General features: G+C 40.1%; 2 protein-coding genes across 3 annotated transcripts; one reads left to right on the top strand and one right to left on the bottom strand.

Annotated features, from left to right (window-relative positions):
* The first annotated feature begins 1,428 nt into the window (after positions 1-1,428).
* slc12a9 (solute carrier family 12 member 9) lies at positions 1,429-10,761 on the top strand. Its single transcript, XM_078265413.1, has 14 exons — positions 1,429-1,695; positions 4,111-4,351; positions 4,498-4,632; positions 4,745-4,882; positions 4,999-5,301; positions 5,422-5,529; positions 5,738-5,849; positions 5,938-6,095; positions 6,185-6,267; positions 6,358-6,482; positions 6,898-7,090; positions 7,171-7,345; positions 8,649-8,795; positions 8,886-10,761. Exons 2-14 carry the CDS (start codon positions 4,147-4,149, stop codon positions 9,725-9,727), a joined length of 2,724 nt encoding a protein of 907 aa, XP_078121539.1. The 5' UTR covers positions 1,429-1,695; positions 4,111-4,146; the 3' UTR covers positions 9,728-10,761.
* Positions 10,610-17,883, bottom strand: hsd20b2 (hydroxysteroid (20-beta) dehydrogenase 2). 2 transcript variants are annotated; one of them, XM_078265416.1, is made up of 11 exons: positions 17,628-17,883; positions 14,523-14,569; positions 14,289-14,364; positions 14,056-14,163; positions 13,441-13,508; positions 13,278-13,322; positions 13,108-13,142; positions 12,591-12,672; positions 12,409-12,474; positions 11,654-11,803; positions 10,610-11,563 (listed from the first exon to the last, which is right to left on the bottom strand). In XM_078265416.1, the coding sequence occupies exons 1-11, from the start codon at positions 17,776-17,778 to the stop codon at positions 11,420-11,422; spliced, it is 972 nt and encodes a 323-aa protein (XP_078121542.1). In that variant the 5' UTR covers positions 17,779-17,883; the 3' UTR covers positions 10,610-11,419. The 2 variants fall into 2 exon arrangements, with proteins under 2 accessions (XP_078121542.1, XP_078121541.1); XM_078265415.1 differs by having other exon boundaries at positions 14,056-14,166; positions 17,628-17,879.
* Between the last annotated feature and the right edge of the window lie 1,425 nt (positions 17,884-19,308).

Here is a 19,308-nt window from a genome sequence, read left to right as displayed (position 1 = left end):
TTTATTAAACCTTTATTTAACCTGGAGTAAAGACTCATTGAGTGTCCTGTGTCAATATTCTATTGAAATCATTCATCACTGTAGTGTCCTGCATAATACATTAGTCATGTGAAACCAACTCCAGGATTTGTCACAACAATCTGTATAGTTTTGAGTAAAAAGTTGAGTGAAGTTTTTTTTACTTCACTTGGATGTTTGCACTTCACTGTGCCAATCGTGGTCAAATATGCAATTTACACAAGTGTGATGTGGAAACCTCCAGTGCACGCACACACACACACACACACACACACACACACACACACACACACACACACACACACACACACACACACACACACACACACACACAGATTGGACTTTACAGTGAAGTGGGAGGCATATTGTGTGCAGCTTTTGAAATGTTTGTCTATCTATCTATTTATCTATCTATCTATCTATCTATCTATCTATCTATCTATCTATCTATCTATGTCTGTCTGTCTGTCTGTCTGTCTGTCTGTCTGTCTATCTATCTATCTATCTATCTATCTATCTAGGCCCTATCTATCCATCTATCTATGTCTGTCTCTGTTAAACAAAGCAAAGGCCATGCTCGGAGCTAATTTTAAAATTGTTACATTTTCAAAATGACACAAGTAAAATAACTTAAACTATTAACGCAATGTTTTGGTCAGTGATGGGTGTTGTGATTTAACAGTCCAGCAGGGATCATGAAACAAATAATAAAAAGGCATATAGCTATACCAGATTCTGTATTTCTCTAAAGGCGACTGTGCCCAGAAATCATTACATTTTGGCACAGTTTGTTTAGTGTTATAAGACATGGGCAGAGTCTTGGAAACCATTTGTCCAGGAGCTAGTGAGGTAAGATTGTGGAGATCCTGCATGTCCATGTCCCTGCCCTCCTTGACCCTCTCTCTCTCTCTCTAACATCATACAATCCCCATATCAATCCTCTTGTTCATTTTCAGTGCTGGTTTGTTTTTCTAGAGCAGAATGGTAAAGGCTATTTCAGTTTTTTTTATTTTGAGAAAAGATCCATTATTTTAACGAAAACCTTATTTGACATCTCATGTTAGTCCTGCCACATAATGATCCCCTTTCTATTTATGGAAAAGATCTCCGTCACAATAATGACCCCTGGTGTGGAGAAGCGCCATTACAGTCCAGCTCACATGTATAACTTTACATCAGCGCCTCATGCTCATATAGGCCCTATGTGTATGCATGCACGTTTTTTTGAGTGCATACAACCGAAACCACCACTTCACGTGCACTTATTGGAAGTTATTACATTATTGGTGATGTCATGTTTGACTGCAAATAAGGGGCGTGGTTATTTTAGACAAGCAGTAGGCTACATTTGCTCATATTTGTGCTATATTTGCCCTCCCCTTTTGGCAGTCACATGGGCGGTTTCTGCTCTCCCGTGACACTTTTGAACAAATAATAGGAGAACGAGGCGTGCCATTGCTGCTGTGTTGTAATTGGGCAGCACATCTTTCACAGCATCAACTCTCTGGACAGCTCGCTGTCCGGCCTGCAGCGGTTACATTTGACCGTCCACTGCGCATCTGACCCGGTACATCTTCCACCAGAAACAAACCGCTGAGACAAGCAGCGAGAGGCAGACTCAGTGGGCCACAAAAGAAGCAGGAAGTGTGTGAAACTGTCTCGGGAAGGTTCAGCGAGGTAAGTTTGACTGTCCTCGGTATTTCAGGGGATAACTTACGAAACAGCACAGGGTGCGTCCGGCCGATAATATCCTGGATGTTGCTGTTTGAATGACACACTGCAGGAACACTTTATGCCGGGTGCGTTGTTTCATCACTGCCGCGGCCACTTCCACTTCCTGGCCAAGAGCCTCAAAACATAAACAAACATTTACCCAAGATGCACCTGCAAATGTGGCGTATTATTTAGCATGTTTACCAATTTTGCCCCCCAAAAGACGTAAAGTTTTAATGCCGCATTTGCTCCACCCTCATGCTACGTAAGTAGAATATGTGACGGAAACGGTGATTTATTTTGGTAACTGACTTGTTTCTGAAGTAGGGTCCGTGGACCCTGACAGGGCCTCTCTAAATAGGTCTAGGCGGTCTGCATAAGCATTAGAGGTATCAGCTCAGTGCGTCACCAAAAGCATCCTGCAGAGCATGGCCGTGAGGCTAAATGTCACTTGCAGCATCATCGACAATAAAGGAACTAACTAAGTAGTGATATGCACCAGTGTGTGCGGTTCTCATTGAAAATACAACTTCCCTGTTTACACAGCTGGCAAGTCATCTCCCCATGATGGGGTTCTAATCAGATGTATTATTCAAAACTTGTATGTTGTGCAACTGGAATACAAACGGCTAGTCGACTAATATTAGGTGTTAAAAAAGATGTTTGGTCAGCCAGTGTTGGATACCTACAGTAGCTCCCTGGAAACACACATTAATCTGTCAAATTGGGCTGCACCAGTGATTATTTACAAGATTGATTATTCTTTGGATTAATCATCAATCATCAATTTATTGAGCTTAAATGCTTGTCCGACCAACAGTCTAAAACTCAAACATATTCAGTTAACTATCAGATAAGACGAATAAAAGCAGCAAATTCTCACGTCTGAGCAGCTGGAACCATGCAGTTTGGGGCATTTTTGCACGAAAAATGAGCCGTACGATACTTATGATGATGACGTATGATTAGTTGATTATCAAAATAGTTGCTGATTAATTTTCTGTCTAACCACTAACTGATTAACGGACTAATATTTTCAGCTCTACTGTTAAAATAATATGAAAATCCTATGTAGAAAAGAATCAGTAACTGGGTGTAATCCCTGTAATAATTAGAAGATGATGTCCCTTCTGTCCTAATTTTGGGTTTCCCCATCATGTGATACTTGTAGCTGACTTAATAACTCACAGAGAGGAGTATATCGTAAAGGAGACTCTGGTAACAGCTTTAGTGATGTAACTGCCTCCTTGAGAAAGAATGGAGAAAGTTGAACACTTGCATCTGATAAAAACAACCAAGGTCACCTTCACAGAGGGGCATGCCTGGGCTGCTCAGCTGAGATGTCTGCTTTTCGGTTTGATGTAAAAACAGACAAGCAGCTGCGAATCAGCTGACTGCAAATACCAACCTGAAGTGTGAACAACAGCTTTGTTGCTAACTTTAATCGCAGACTCTCTTTGGTGGCATTTCCGTGCTTGATTTTTGCTGTGTTGTGTAATAAAGGGATGTAAATAAGGCAAGTGACTGACTGTGGATAAAGTAACAGAACAGGTACTGCATTGTAGTATCAGGGGACTTTGTGGCACCTGAGTACTGACAGACTTGTTTGACTTCATTTGATGCGTGTGTTGAGTCACTGAATCTGCAGGTTTGTCAAAATCCCAATGTATTCTCAGCTGCTCAAAAGCCTCACGCAGTTTTTTAAAGCAAACAATTTGTTTATGTGATGCTGAAAGCATTCACGAGGCAGAGCGTGACATTTTCTACTGTGGGCACATGATGATCTTCATTTATTGGAAGTGCCTGAAAGGGTAAAAACATCACTATGTGTGTTTATGGGTGTGAGAAAACAAATGCATGTGTGTGTTTGCGGTATGCATGTATTTGTTTTGAAACCGAGAACAATACATTTGAGTATTCAAAAAGCTATATACATTATGAGATAATACTAACATAATATTCTGCGTGACTAATAAATGGTCTCACTTTGTCCCAACAAGAACAAGAACATACATTGGACACAAAAACTTAGATAAAAGTAGACGTGTGCAGGGCATGTCACATCCTTTACAGTGTAGGCTTTTTTCACAACATATCTGGGGGAAAAGGAGAACTGTTTGTGGGAGATAAAATAGGAGATGTATTTGCCTGTGCAGCTTAATGATGACAAAGCTGACAGAAAGCCATAAAGTGACTGTGACCGTTATCTCCAAATCCAACCCTTTTCCTCTCCACTAACCATACAGACTGCTATATAACCAGGCCATTAACATTGTTTTACAGAGTAGTGGCTAACAAGCATGTTAGAAGTTTTGCCTTACAGCAGTAGATTAAATTCTGTTGTTATATTTCTTTCTCGTTCATTTTTTTTTTTCACAGGGTAAGCAGACTGATCCCAGGCTCTTCTCACCAACCATGTCAAACGAACGCACCCCTTTGATCCCCTCAGGGGTATGTTGTCTGCCTGTGAGTGCCATGGTGTGCAGCGCGGAGTCGGACGCCACCCCTGAATCCGCCTCCGAGACACCAAGTAAAGACTCTCGAAAACTAAACACTTTTTTCGGGGTGATGGTGCCGACCATCCTCTCCATGTTCAGCATCGTGCTGTTCCTGAGAACCGGTGAGTGATGCTTTGTTTAAGGAGATCGGGAAAACTAAAAGCTGTATTTGGTTGTAGACAGTGGATGATTGTATGAATCACTTACAATATAACTGAGTCATTGTTCTGTACAGTAGTGACTAACACTGATCTGATTTCTCTTGCAGGGTTTGTGGTTGGTCACGCGGGACTGTTACAGGGTCTATTAATGGTGATTGTAGCCTACACCATTATATCTCTTACAATACTGTCCATCTGTGCCATTTCCACCAATGGTGCTATACAAGGTGGTGGAGCCTACTGTATCCTTAGAGACCAAACCATTGTTTTTCTTGAGTTGTTGAGTGTTTCTTAATCTTGCCTACAGTTTCACTCATTTCAGTTGAAACATCAACCTTAACTAAATGTGACCAGACATGATAAGTCGGTCTCTGGGCCCAGAGTTTGGAGGAAGCATTGGTTTGATGTTCTTCCTGGCCAAAGTATTTGCATGTGGAGAGTATGTACTTGGTCTTGTGGAGGCGATACTTGACGTATTCGGTTCGGATCCTGGTAAGATTTTGATTATGTTCTGTTTTTAGCTAAACTACCTCACCTACTTCAGTTAGTACACACCCACTTAAATTCTTGAGCATTCTCAGTTTTCTGCCTGTTTTCTTCTATTATAGAGTCATCTGTTTCCGAGGGGCTGCGGGTGCTTCCTCAGGGTTACTGGTACACAGTGCTGTACTCCTCAGTAGTCCTTCTGCTGTGTCTGCTTGTGTGTCTGGTGGGCGCCCACATCTACTCCCGCACAGCCTTCGTCATCCTGCTGGTGGTCACCGTATCCTTGCTGTCCATCTTCATCAGTTCTGTGGCAGTCAAACCTCGTGATTTTGTCATCACCCACAAGGGATCTGATAACCAAACTTTCCACTACAACGCCAGCTACACAGGCTTCAGCGCGACCACTCTGAGGAACAACCTGAACTGTGAGTGTTGGTGTTAGTGAGGATATGAAAGTGCATTCACAAGCAAAGCTACAAGGCGCTTCTAAATTTAGGGGCATCTATTAAATGTATCGCTGTTGTTCTCTATTTTTCTCGTTGCAGCTGGTTACTCTTTGGACTACAGCACCAACTCTGTCATGTCTTTTGCCACCGTGTTTGCCGTCATGTTCACCAGCTGCACTGGGATTATGGCCGGAGCCAACATGTCAGGTTAAAGCTTGTTGTCTTACATGTATAATCACTGGAGTAGTTTTCCATCATGCCATTGCTACTTCTGCCTTTGAATTATATCCATGTCGTTATGCAGAATAATGTCAAATGGGATGTATTTATAAACGTATTACAATTGAGTAAATCTGCATTGTACATACAGACATGCACAACCTGATGTTTGTTCTCACTCCGCATGTCTCTGAAGGGGACCTGAAGACTCCGAGTGTTTCCATCCCTAAAGGCACCATCATAGCCGTCTTTTACACTTTTACAGTCTATATCCTCCTCTTCATCTTGGTCAGCGCCACATGTGACAGGTCTGAGATAGTTCATGGTAGTGTTGTCTGAAACCTAAAGAGAGATCAACAATCAAATTATTAGTTATTTGTTTTTTGTTTTTTTTAGAAACCTGTTGATTCAGGATTATGGGTTCCTCCAGAAAATAAACATCTGGTCGCCATTCGTCACCATCGGGATATTCTGCGCTGCTCTGTCAGCTGCAATGTGTGCTATGATTGGAGCGTCCCGTATCCTTCATGCTCTTGCTCTGGATCACCTCTTTGGTAAGGCTTGAGGTTTTTTTGCTCATCATATCGGTGTCTTCTTCAGTCATTTTTTTTTTTTTTAAAGAGGCTTTTGTTCTCTCTCACAGGTTTGCCATTAGCTCCAGCTGCCATCACATCAAATTCGGGGAATCCGTGGGTGGCAGTGCTGTACACCTGGGGTCTGGCACAGGTGAGCAGAGCTTCTGCAGTGTGCATTCACATATTTTCTGTTTTACAACTGGTTTCCTGAGCTGCAATTTGTGGTTTGTTTGTGTTTCAGTGTGTAGTGTTTGCAGGCCAGCTTAATGCCGTAGCAAGTTTAGTGACTGTTTTTTACTTGCTTGCCTACGCTGCGGTTGACCTGGCCTGTTTGGCTCTAGAGTGGGCGTCGGCACCAAATTTCAGGTAATAAAAGATCAATCACTGTTAAAAGAAAAATAAGAAATCAGCAGGCATTGCAATCATATTTTTCAACAGCCAGTAATTGAATCCTTCAGTGAAGTCAAAACACCTGCTATTTAGGAAATTCTGTATATTACAATTTAAATACATTTTAGGCCTTCATGTTGAAATTTAAAATTGCTCAGTGAAAAAAGAGAAGAGCTAATATTTAAGGTAGTAAAGGCTCAAAAAGTGATATTTGAAAGGCAGACATTTTAGCACTTGTCCTCAACATGATATAGATTAACAACCAAATCAGCCTCGCTTTATTACCATCATATATTTTATGGGACAGTAAAAGTAATATTTATTGCCTTTCTCTGCCTTGGGTTTTCATGTGTCCGATGGCCTTAGTTCTTTGTCTCTGTGTGTTTAACAGACCGACCTTCCAGCTCTTCTCCTGGCACACCTGCCTGCTGGGCATCCTGAGCTGTTTAGTGATGATGTTCGTCATTAACCCTGTGTACTCCTCAGGCAGCATCGTCCTCCTGTTACTGCTGCTGCTTTTCCTCCATTACAGATCGCCCACCAGCAGCTGGGGCTACATCAGCCAGGCTCTCATTTTCCATCAGGTATCTGGACTCATGCAGAGACACACTTAAACAGACATGCGCTTCAGTGTGTCAACAGTGCTGTCTTCCTTTTGGTTTAGGTGCGCAAGTATCTGTTGATGCTGGATGTGAGGAAAGACCATGTGAAGTTCTGGAGGCCGCAGATGTTGTTAATGGTGGCCAACCCTCGCTCCTCCTGTCAGCTCATCCTGTTCATCAACCAGCTGAAGAAGGGAGGACTGTATGTGTTGGGCCACGTGCAGCTGGGAGATCTAGGTAATTCTCTGTGGATGGTCTGTGAAGGCCATCTGCAGCCAACAATATGAAATTATTCTTATCTTTGAATCAGTGTAGCCAAGTCAAACTAACCTTTTGGCCTTTTCATGTGTCTGGAAGCCTTTCACTGATGTATTCAACATGATATCATGTGATTTATTTATATCATTCATTATGAGAGCTCATGAGCAGGATGAGCACGAAATATTAAAGTAGGTTGCACATCACTGACGTTGTGTCACAGATCTGATTAGATCACCTGAAGTCCACAGGCACCATCATGGGAGACTACCTTGTGGGCTTTCACTTTCCATCTGCTGCTTCTCTTGCATTATTAATAAGATAATAAGTTTCCCCTGTATCATTGTTACATTAGACCCAAGAGTTTCAAAACCAACCATCCTTTTAAATTCAGCCAAATGTCTAGCTCTTTGTTTATTTTGCTAAATATGCACAGAGACCTTTCAAACCGTGAGATTATATTGTGTGATGCACCCCAAGAATTAAGAAAGCAAGGTGCTGACATATTCTTTCATTCATTCACTTACTCCCAGTTTGCCTTTCTGCCCCCTGGTGACCATTAGGATACATTGCAAATTCTACAAACAATGCAAGTGCATTGTTGGAAAGTAACTAGGTACATTTGCTCAAGTACTGCAGTTCAAATTTTAATGCTTTTACTTCACTTGAATATTTCCATTTATGCTACATTATACTCCATTACATTTCAGTGGGGAAATATTGTACTTTTACTTTACTACATTTGTTTAACAGCTGTAGTTAGTACTTAATTTTCAGATTAAACTGTACCTCTTTGACTTGGGGTCCTCTAACAAAGAGGTCAACTTATCCAATATTAGTTAGAAAATGAGTTAAGAATAGTCAGCCAATGGAACCACTGGACTGTCTGTATTTAAAGTCCACCTAAAGCTAAACCAGTAAAATGCTATTATGCATCGACGCACCACTATTAACAATCTAATATGTGATAAATAATAATATATTAGGTCCAGGGGACATTTTACTGCGGAACAAGTACTTTTAACTTTTACATTCAGCTGATAAAACCTATATACTTTGACATCAGTGGGATTTTAAATGTAGGACTCTTACATGTACATTTCTACATTGTGGTATTTTTACTTAAGTAAAGGGCCTGAGTACTTCTTCTACCATTGTTCTGCAATTTTGATGAAATGTATTCAGTAGTATTGCATCTATGAAATAAAGCCATGTATTGTGTTACCGTTTGTATTCTTCATATCCATGCAGTCAATTTATGTGAGCCTTTCCTGTGTTTTAGACTCCCTGCCATCTGACCCGGTCCAGCAGCAGTACAACTTCTGGTTGAGCCTAGTTGATAAACTCGGGGTGAAGGCCTTTGTAGACCTGACGCTGTCTCTCTCTGTCAGACAGGGAACACAGCATCTGCTGCGCATCACAGGCCTAGGTAAGCTCTGATTTCTCTTATCCCTGCCATGGCCATATTCAGTACACATTATGATGTTGCTTTATCTGCACTTCTGTTTCCCTCTACAAGGTGGCATGAAGCCCAACACATTGATTTTGGGTTTCTATGACAGCTGTACTCCTGAGGACTTCTTCCTACAAGATTCTGCGTTCTGTGACTCTTCGATTGGTCAAGGGAGTGAGGGCGAATATAATTTTGGGGTTGATTTGCCTTCATTACAGGCCCATTTTCCCCCAGTCCGACATGTGGAGAGCCCGCGCTGGCTATCACCAGAGGAGTACGTAGGGATAATTTCTGATGCCATTAAAATGAACAAGAACGTGTGCCTCGCCCGTTATTTCTTCCAGTTAGAGGGAGAGGGCAAAGATAGCAAGGTGGACGGGTCAGAACGGACAATAGATGTGTGGCCTCTCAACCTGCTCCAGCCAGGCAGCCGTGATTATGAGGATGTGTGCAGCCTCTTCCTGCTGCAGATGGCCTGCGTGCTCAACATGTCCAGCAAATGGCGCCATGCAAGAATGAGAATCTTCCTGAATGTGGAGACTGAGTCTAACGACCAGGGCTGGGTGGTTAACGAAGAGACGTTCCGAGAGCTGCTGAGGAAGCTGAGGATCAGGGCGTCGATAAAGATTGTTCCGTGGGACTCTGTGGTGCAGCACCACGTTCAGCCAGATGGGGAGCTCCCTGCAGAGCCAACACAAGCTCTTTCTGAGGACTTCCTGTCCGCGGTGAACAGTATGTTGATGGAGCACAGCTCGCAAGCCACTGTTCGCTTCCTGTATTTACCTCGACCCACTGGTCACCGCAGCCAGTCACAGCAGTACTTAGCTCAGGTGGAAGCAGTGACCAATAGTTTGGGGCCAACGCTTCTGATTCACGGTGTCACCCCAGTCACATACACTGATCTGTGAGCATGTGCAGTCATGGGTTTTGTTCATTAATATTAAAGTTGCAGCAAAGTCTTATCTGTGTAAGTATAAACTCTTGTTACATGTAAAATTAACACATAATGTAAAGAAAAGTGGATGCTAAGGTACAGTATGTAGCAGCAGTTACTATACGTTCACCTAATGCAGCTTTAGTTGTTATTGTTGTTTTACTAAAGCTTACAAAAGGAACACAGTCGAGTGCATTTTCAAAATCGGTCCCTTGAGGTTTTTGCATTCAAATAGGATATTTCCTATTTACATATACTTGAACTGGCTTGGTGATTGAGCCAAGAAATGGGGGAATACTAACTTTTGTGGGTGTGATTTATGTCGACATAACCTCCTGTTTGCATTAGCTTTAGGCCTGTCTTTTCACATGAGACCGAAATTAGAAATTTGTCAAAGACTTCTCAAAACAAAAACACATTTTGTTTGGAGCAATACGGGTTGTCTCAGACATTGAATATAAAATGTCTATATATAATTTCAGGGATGAAATTATGAATTTGTTTTGCCATTTGCCAACAATTGACCACAGTAAAAACTTATTTTCCTGGTTCAGTTTATTAATGGTATTGTGTTAATACTTAATAACTTCTGTATTTTTGCTGCTTGTTTTTACTACATTCTCACATTTCTGCTGGTTGCTGGACCAAGTCATCCAAATACTTTTTGTTTCTGAACAGATTTTTTGATTCCCATGCTTTTCTGCAAACATGCCTTGTCTGTTACATGTGCTTTCCTAGTCTTCACAAAGGGAACCGTTACATATGTTTTAGCTCAGAATGATGAACTGTATTTGTTGCTATTGTGCTAACCTGAAAAAATATATTGCGATTTCGTTTTCAAAATAACACCAAAAAGTGTTAGTGATGGTCACTTTAATCCAGTCTCAGTCAGGATCAGGAACAATGATTCAGACCAAAGTAAGTTGTAACATGTTTACACAACAATTAATTTACCCTGTTACAAAATGTGTGTGTGTGTGTGTATGTATGTATATATATATATATATATATATATATATACAGAATAAAAGAAAGTTAGAATAAAGTTACTGCATTCTTCTCACATTTTTATACTGTGCAACACTCACCTTTTACCAAAACATAAATAGGAAATTGATAAAGAGTTGCACAACCTTTTGGCATGTTCTATTTTGAGTTGTGGTTCTCGGTCAGTGAGAAAGCCTGAAAGGGCTGACTCTTGTATACTAATGGTTGTTACTTGTACATATTGTCATAGGTGTAAATATATGCCAAATGTACTGTGTATCTGTATCTTTGTAACTAACATTGTAAGATCTTAACAAAAAAACATGTATTTAAAAGATTTCTTAAATGCAAAGCAATACAGATTGTGTCTGTATATCTGTTAAGTGTAATAGTATGAATACTAATAGAAACAATAGAGCTAGAAACTGTTATGCTACCTTGCAGATTTGCTCCATAGATAAAATCAAAATGTCATGCAATAATTGAGAATAAATAAATGTACAGAATATATCATAATTACATATATAGTGTATAGTGTAGTCACAGTAACCTCAATACACACATTTGAGGTATCTGAGAAGTGGTCCTACAGTGAAGATAATCTATTATAAAGCCCATATTCACGTGTAAAGTCAACATTCATGCCCATAAGAACTTCAGCATGCAGATGCAGGCAAGACTACTCTTCTTTTTCACCAAGCTTCTCCTTTTCATTGAACACTCTTATATCATGTTTGCTGTCTTCTGCGACATTTCGTAGCTTTCTTATGAAGAATGGTGACATACGAAACCAGTCTGGCAGGAGTATTGCAAGAGCCATGGCCTGTAGGATGATAGGAAAGAGAAGATGAGATGTTAAAATATCATAGCAGCTGACAGTTTGTAAGTGATCACAGTCTCTCATCTCTCTGACCTGGAGTGCATGAGACAGACAGCCGCTGGTGTAGCTGGAGTGACCCACAGTGTTCAAGGCCTCACTTGCGAACCTGGAAGAACTCTTCACAAAGCAGTTGACACTCACGTTTTTCGTCATGTTGGTGGACACCATGAAGGGGGCCACACACTGGGGGGAGAAAATGACTGGTTGGACAAGTTGAACTTCCCTTTACATCATACATATATTGCTGACTTTTAAAAGTGATTTTCAGTTTTAGCACTGAGACTGACAAACAGAGTCCAGTGCAGATATATCTAAAGTAGGGTGTGTTTGATGCAGCCATGCAGTAAATTAAAAAAGAGCAAGATATAAAGGAAAAGGAAGTGATTTCCTCAGTGTAGGATCAATAAAGTTTATCTTATCTTATAACCTGAGTCAATAAGCGCAGCAAAACAAACTCTAATTTCGCTCTAAGTTCTAATTAATCATTGACTGCATACACACAGAAACTTCAAATGTACAGTAGCTTTCTTTGACAGCCAAATTAAAGGAGAACATAATCCTAATTGTCTTTTGTCCTAACTGTCATTGTTTCCCAACTCTAGTTGAGTTGAGTGCATTATTCTCTACTCATTCATTCATGACCGACATTTATTTCTAGAGAAATCTTTTGACAAGTTGTTTTGTTTTGGTAACAGGTTGAAATCATATGTTGGTTCACTTTGTAAGATGATGATTTTTGTATCTTATTAAATTTCCTCCAGCTTGAGTATACGTATCATATACTTTACCTGAACAATTATTCCCTTTGACTTGTACTCAGCATGCAGACACTGAGAGAAATATGTTACAAAAATCTGAAAGAAAGTCAAAGTCACAAAACAAAGTGCCATGAAATTGTGCGCTAATCAGTGAATGTGTAGTGGTTTGAATGAATATGTGCACATAAATAACAGGGTATCTGAGAAAGTACCTTAGTGGCGGAATAAAGAGACAACAAAGGCTGTGGATGGACGCCGGCTTCAGAGGAGATATTGATGATCAGTCCTGTCCCTCTGGGAAGGAGATGGAAGATAAACATTCATTGGAGATGTTCCAATAACATTCTTTTCTTCCTGAAACAAATTCTGATACCTACCTGTACCTACTTGCGTATCGGCCGATACTAAGTACAGATCCGATACCAGCGTTAATATATGTACATATACAACAAATACAGAGAATGAATGCCAGATAACTTTCTTTTATTATCTAGATTTAGAGTCTGTCATAACTGAAAAAGAACATCAATTAACTTCTTTAAAATACATGTTTTATGTGGTATCGGATCGGTTCATCGACTTGCACACTCGCCGATATCGATACCAGCATTTTAGGCAGTATCTGAGGCATTTCCGATACTGCTATCGGTGTTGGAACAACTCTGACATTCATCCTACAGTCTCATTACTTTATATCAACCGTTAACTTCTGGATGTTTGTGACAATACCTTTCAACCATGCCTGGGAGAACCAGTCTGGTCATCTAAATGAAGAAAATATAAAATCATCTTTTTTTATGCAGTATAGTCATGAACATAAACCCAAACTGTTTTCAGATACAGTGGAAAAGGTGACTTCATAAACACACAGCCAGTAAATCCTCACATCGATATCTTACCTGAGGGACCGACAGCATGTTACAGTTGACAACCTGAGTGATTTTCTGGTCAGAATAAACACACAAGAGAAACTATGAGTTATACATTAGAGACAAACATGACCTGAGTCAGTCAAAATGAATTACCCATTGTATTGTCTTCAGAAAACGATGCAAAAGTTACCTGTTCAGCATCTGGTATTTCCAGGAAATAGGCAAAATGATCAGAATAGGCCATTCCTACATTGTTAACTGTGTGGATTACAAAGACACAAACAACCTTTGTTAATAAGCATTTGTCAATCTTTAACTGATCTATTCCTTTCCCCTTCAACTATTTGGCCTGTTGAATTAGCCTTTTACAGGTAAGAAAACATATTTTCATATTTAAAATCTGGAGCTGCAGGTGGATCAGCCTCTAAAGGAATCGTTCAACACACAAGAAATAGTTTAAATACACTTATTTTCTTTCTTGAGGAGAGTTAACTAGCTGAGAAGATTGATACCACTCTCATGTCAATATGATAAATATGAAGCTACAGCCAGGGGACAGTTAGCTTAGCACAAAGACTGAAAACAGGGGGAAAGCCAGCCTGGCAAAAATCCACCCACCAGCTCCTCTAAAACTCATGGGGGTTATGTCCTGGACTATTTCTGAGCCAGCAGTGACTTTAAAATTTTTTTTTTTTATTTTAAATCCAGAAAACATCTGTCAATGTTTTCTAGAAAAATTGCTTCCAATATTTCTCAATTTATAAACATCTGAATACTTGTGTTCTGTAATTGGTTGACTTATTACCCAGAATCCCAATCTCCAGTCCCTGTAGTTCTTCAGCTATAGCTGGGTAGATACTTTGACCATCTGTGAAGTCCACTTGGATGGTGCGAGTCTTTCGTCCATATTGATCTTCTGAAGGGGACGGAGAATATTTAGGATTATTTCTGCTCCTGAGTTGCACATGGAAAAACAAATGTGTTTACTGCAACTGGAAAACAGCAGGAGAACAACAGTATTATTTTAACTTCACTCACCTATCTCTTTGGCAATCATTTGAAGCTTATCATCAGATCTGCTTACCAAAACAACATCCAGGCCTCTTCGTGCCAGCTAGAAGGGGACATGCAGGACAGGCATGTTTGGTAGCTCTGCATTGTCGAGATCTTAAACAGCTTAACAAATATCAACCAACTATCCCCAGCTCCTAACTTCAAATTTGGACCCCCAAAATGGAGAGAAATCATTGTAGAATGAAGTTGGAGACTCACCTCACTGGCATAAGCTTTACCAATGCCAGATGTGGCACCAGTAACAACTGCACAATAGACAAAACACAGACATGTTAGAGGAATTCATTTTGCATTGAATTATTAATAGGGTTGGGCATCGTTTCGATTTTCTGTTCCGATTATTCCTTTCGATTCCGGTTCTTGACGATTCTCGATTCCGATTCTTTGAGGGGTGGAGTTGAAATGGGTCACATGCCTATTTTCACAAATAAGAGGAAAGTTTTATTTTGAGTCAATGGTGGTTTGCAGTTTTACTGCTTTTTCAATGTAAAATAAAGCCACACTAGAGCGCTGCTTACTGTGCTCCAAGGCTGCATCACAACAAGCACCTGGCTGCTTCGGAAACCAAAACTCGCACATATTAAATTGGGAAGCGATGATCAGATTTGAAACCAAATCCTCCAAACGATTCCAAACGATTCCAAAAAGAAACGATTCCAATGGAATCGTAATTTTTGAAATGATTCCAAGTAGGAATCGGTTCTTGATGCCCAACCCTAATTATTAATGTCCATTTGTTTCACACAGTCATGACAGACGTTTACAAAATTTGACTACCAATACAATATGATCCACTTCACCCTGATGTCGTGTTTTTATGTAAAAATGAAGGTTGAAAATTGAATATTGCACCTGTCATTGTAAGTAGCTACTTTTCTTTCTCGCAGTGAGTATATTGTTTTTATCTGTTGTTAAAACATTATCTCTAAAACGTTTGTCACAGTAACCACAATCAAGTCAGCTCATTTACCAAACTCAACCAGTTCTGCCAAAATACAGTAACATTTTTCAGATTTGCAAAACTAACTGTTGCACACAATTCTGCATTTAAACCAGTCTGCAGGGCTAAAATACAGTTTGCCACAGAGAGAGCCTCAGATAAAAATGTTAGTTATTAAATCGTCCAAGTATAAAGCAGGCCAATGAGCTCTAAGTGCTAAGACTTTAGACAGAGGCACAGGGGAGAGGAAAAGTTAGAGGAAGAGGAGGTACTTGTCCTGAAACACCCCTGTTGCTTAGCCAGAGAAAACATTCCCTACTACTGTATGTGGATAAGAGCCTGGTCTCACAGAAACCCAAGACAAAATGCCCAGTTTCTTTTCACCGTCTTCTGTACATACTGTTTGGACCCTTAGTTTATTCATCAGAAAGTGTCATAAATAAATGAAAACTGCACCAACTTAACAAAAGAATACGGGAAATTGACTTGAAGTTGCTGTGTGTCTGTAGAGGATTGAAATGTTTGCAGGCAACAAAACGGAAATGTCCCATCAAGTAAGAATGTGAACAGCTTATCAAGTCCCTTATCAAACTGACTTCACAGAAAGGGAGCCTGCATGGCAATATTTGGATTTGGCAAGAAAATCCAAATATTGCAAAAGTTGGTGTTGCAAGAAAATCCAAATATTGCCATGCACGTCTCAGCTGTCTGCACCCTGTTGTTCACTAATTTACAGTCTTTAATAAGTTCTACATCATCCACCAGTTTCAGAAATGAACAGATTTAGTCACTGAAAGCTGCATTAGCTTTAATTTCACAGTAGTAAACTGGCTAGTGTTGTGACATGACATGTTATGTGAGGTTTGTTTGTAAGGAGGATGGCTAGTGAGAAATGACAAAGAAAAGAGGGAGAGAGACAAGTCAAACATCATCAAATAAATATCCATGTTCTTACACTGCACTGTAACTTTTATTATTGTATTTTAGTTATTGTATTTATTCTATTTGAGCTTGTTTTTATTGTTTTTATATCTCTTTGAACTGTTTTTCATTGCTCTTTAATGTTTTATGTAATAATTTAAAATACTGTGTGTATACGTGTGTGTATGTAAATACATCTGACAGCCCACATTTTGTTTAGGGACCGTTCGGTATTTATCGAATGGACCACCGGAGGAAAATAGGGGAGGGTCATGTCTTTTTATTCTTTGTTGAGGGGAGGGTCATCCAATTTTTGTATTCATGAGTAGAGCAAAATTTTAAAGTGGCTTGTTTGGTGCATATTTATCCATGTAGCTCTCTCAGTCTCGGCCCCTATCGCTAGCAGATGGATCCTTCCCTATTTAGTCAGCCAGACCTGTAGCTTTAGAGACCGTGGGATTACCCAAATTGAATAAATCCCGCTCGCACATATAAACACAAAACCGCTTTGCTAGCCCAATCGTGTTGTAACTGAGACTGCTGAAAAAATAATTGTATTCATTAGCATGATTGCCGTACTGCTTAGTTCAAAAACATCCAAAACACCGTAATAAAACATAGCTCACCAGACGCAAGCTTTTATTTTGAAAAGCCGAAACTCGGGGAGCAGACAGCACCAGCTGGGCAGACATGAGACCATGGATGTATTAAGAGACGGGAGGTATATCCTTTCGGTCCCGGTGATTATTTGTAAGTTATTTGTGAAAATGTGCAAACGACAGCCTTTTCAAGGCATTTGAGAAGAAAGAAGTGTTAACATGCAAGCTCCCAAATTGACGCTCATCTGAGAAATGGAGTTTTGGATAATGTTCAGCTTCGGCAAGCTTACCTATGCTAAAATATACAATGACTGAGGAAGCCTAGTGACGAGACCATAGCAACCAGTGTTGAATTACCCAGTGTGCTTTGCTGAATGGTCTCAATGTTTTATTGTTTTATTTCATGTGAATACTAGTTCACTAGATGAGTAACTTAGTATTTGAAGTAATGCAGTAATGCATGAAGTGTGCATTTAGTTTCCATGCTTATTGTGTTTCCACAACAATGTTAGAGAGTAAATCTACCGAAATAGCCACCACATCATAACAGAGGAGTGTGATGCGTCAGATGAGAATGCAGAGGTTCGTTTACATACTTCGTGGTCGTAGAAAAACAATGGGAAATTGAACATCTTTGCCAAGCGCAAACCAGTACAATAAGTTGTTGGAGAGAGTCATCCGAAATGTAATGCTGGTGAAGAGAGTCAGGTTTATTTTGAAAAAAGGCCCCTAAATTCGTCTAGTGGCTCCTTAATCAAATAACGAACAGTCCCTTAGCAATAAAAGCAACATGTAAGAGAACATAAAGACATACATACACGCTTTTTCTTTCTCTGACATTACCTGCCCATTGTCCATATGTTCTTAAATCAACATGCCAAAGCTCCGACCAAACAAATTGTCTGAATCCACACCAGCATTTCCAGGCCAGTTTCAGCAGGTGGAAAACAACAGTAAATCCCCCAAAGATGGCCAGCACTTCAGTGAATGACATTTTGCAGCTGAGCAGAACAGGATTCTCTTGATGGACGAATGTTTAAAAGGTGGTTAATCCTAATTTTATATTAGAGGAAATGAGAACTTTTTCTTATGTACTGCACTCCTCCCACACTGCTCCACCCCTCACTGTGTGCTGCTGTCACACACCGGGAGCAGACAACAAACACCCCTGGAGCCACACAATGCACCTGTATGGAAGTGTAGAGTTTAAAAAAATGTTAAAACAATGCTGATCTTTAATGTCAACGTACTTTTATGTTTTCATGTAATCACAATATACGCTACAGCTGGGTTCGGCAGAACAATTGTATCACTACTGTTAGACCCAATCAATATCCTTCTTTTTCATACTGATTCCTAAGCTTCTCAAGACAATTTAATCATGTCTGTGTGCTCTCTTAAACTCAGGGGGTGGTTAATTAATTAATTAAATCATGTCTGACTGTTCTCCTAAGGTTTAGAGGGGGTGGCCCTTCTTTTGTCACATGGCAGGTAGAAACCCTTTGTTTATCTAGCTTGGAGCTGACCCCTGTTGGAGTGCCGACTAGATTAGACCAAAGAATGTTTATTGTGGTAGTTTAAGAGGAATTTACATCGTCATGATAGAGCCTTCATCTGTGGCCGGGAGTGGCCTCAAACACACAAGGATATTAGAAGTAAGCCCTCCTCATCTGGGCGACGAAGGACCAATGGAAAATGGCCCTAAGCCACATGGGGAAAAGGAACGGCCCACATCTCCAGGAAAATATAGTGAGCAGGGGAGAGAAGGAATGGAGCTGAACGTTGTGGATCCGTGAGGAGAGACAGCTGTTCAGACCGCATAAAAGCGTAAAAACTTGTTTTGTCATGCCATTTTGTTATTAAATATTTTGGTTAAATCTTCATTGGACCAAGCCTCTCCTTTCTCAAAATCTGAAAACGCAACAGAAGCATTTGGCAGACTAAATGAAAATGTAATCTCACAAAAGCATTTTAATTTCTCATTTACATATGCATTAATTGTTAAAGCTATAGTGCATAGTTTCTGTCGCCCCAATGAGAAATTCCAAGTAATGACAACAATGTTGGTGCATCGACATGAGCTTTCGGTGATCGCCAGAGGAGGCTGGTCTATAAAGGCAGAGGAGGTTGCTCCTCGTCTATTTTTAAGAGGCAAAAGGGATATCAAAATATATTAAAAAAGAGTAATTCATTATTAATAATAAACAAATATGACTTTAAATCAGAGGGTGTTGTGTAAAATTCATACTGTAACATACTGGGTCCTGCTTCACTCCTTGTTGGACTGACTGCTGGACTTCTAGTGACATGAATCGCACACAAGGTTAATTTCCATCCAGAGCCTGCAGTGGTTGTATATAAGAAATCTTGTAAGCCATTTCTTGTGAATGCACCAAAACACCAAAGCAAATTCATTGTATGCGAAAACCTACTTTGCAATAGAGCAGATTCTGATTCTAATTGTTTTACTGCTTAATTTTCAGTTGAACACAAGAAGGTAGAGACAAGAGATAAGTTGCCAAAT

Source organism: Sander vitreus, chromosome 13 (genome assembly GCF_031162955.1).
Source record: "Sander vitreus isolate 19-12246 chromosome 13, sanVit1, whole genome shotgun sequence".
Classification (NCBI taxonomy): domain Eukaryota; kingdom Metazoa; phylum Chordata; class Actinopteri; order Perciformes; family Percidae; genus Sander; species Sander vitreus.
The sequence above is the reverse complement of the archived record's forward strand: the minus strand, read 5'-3'. Positions and strand labels throughout refer to the sequence as shown.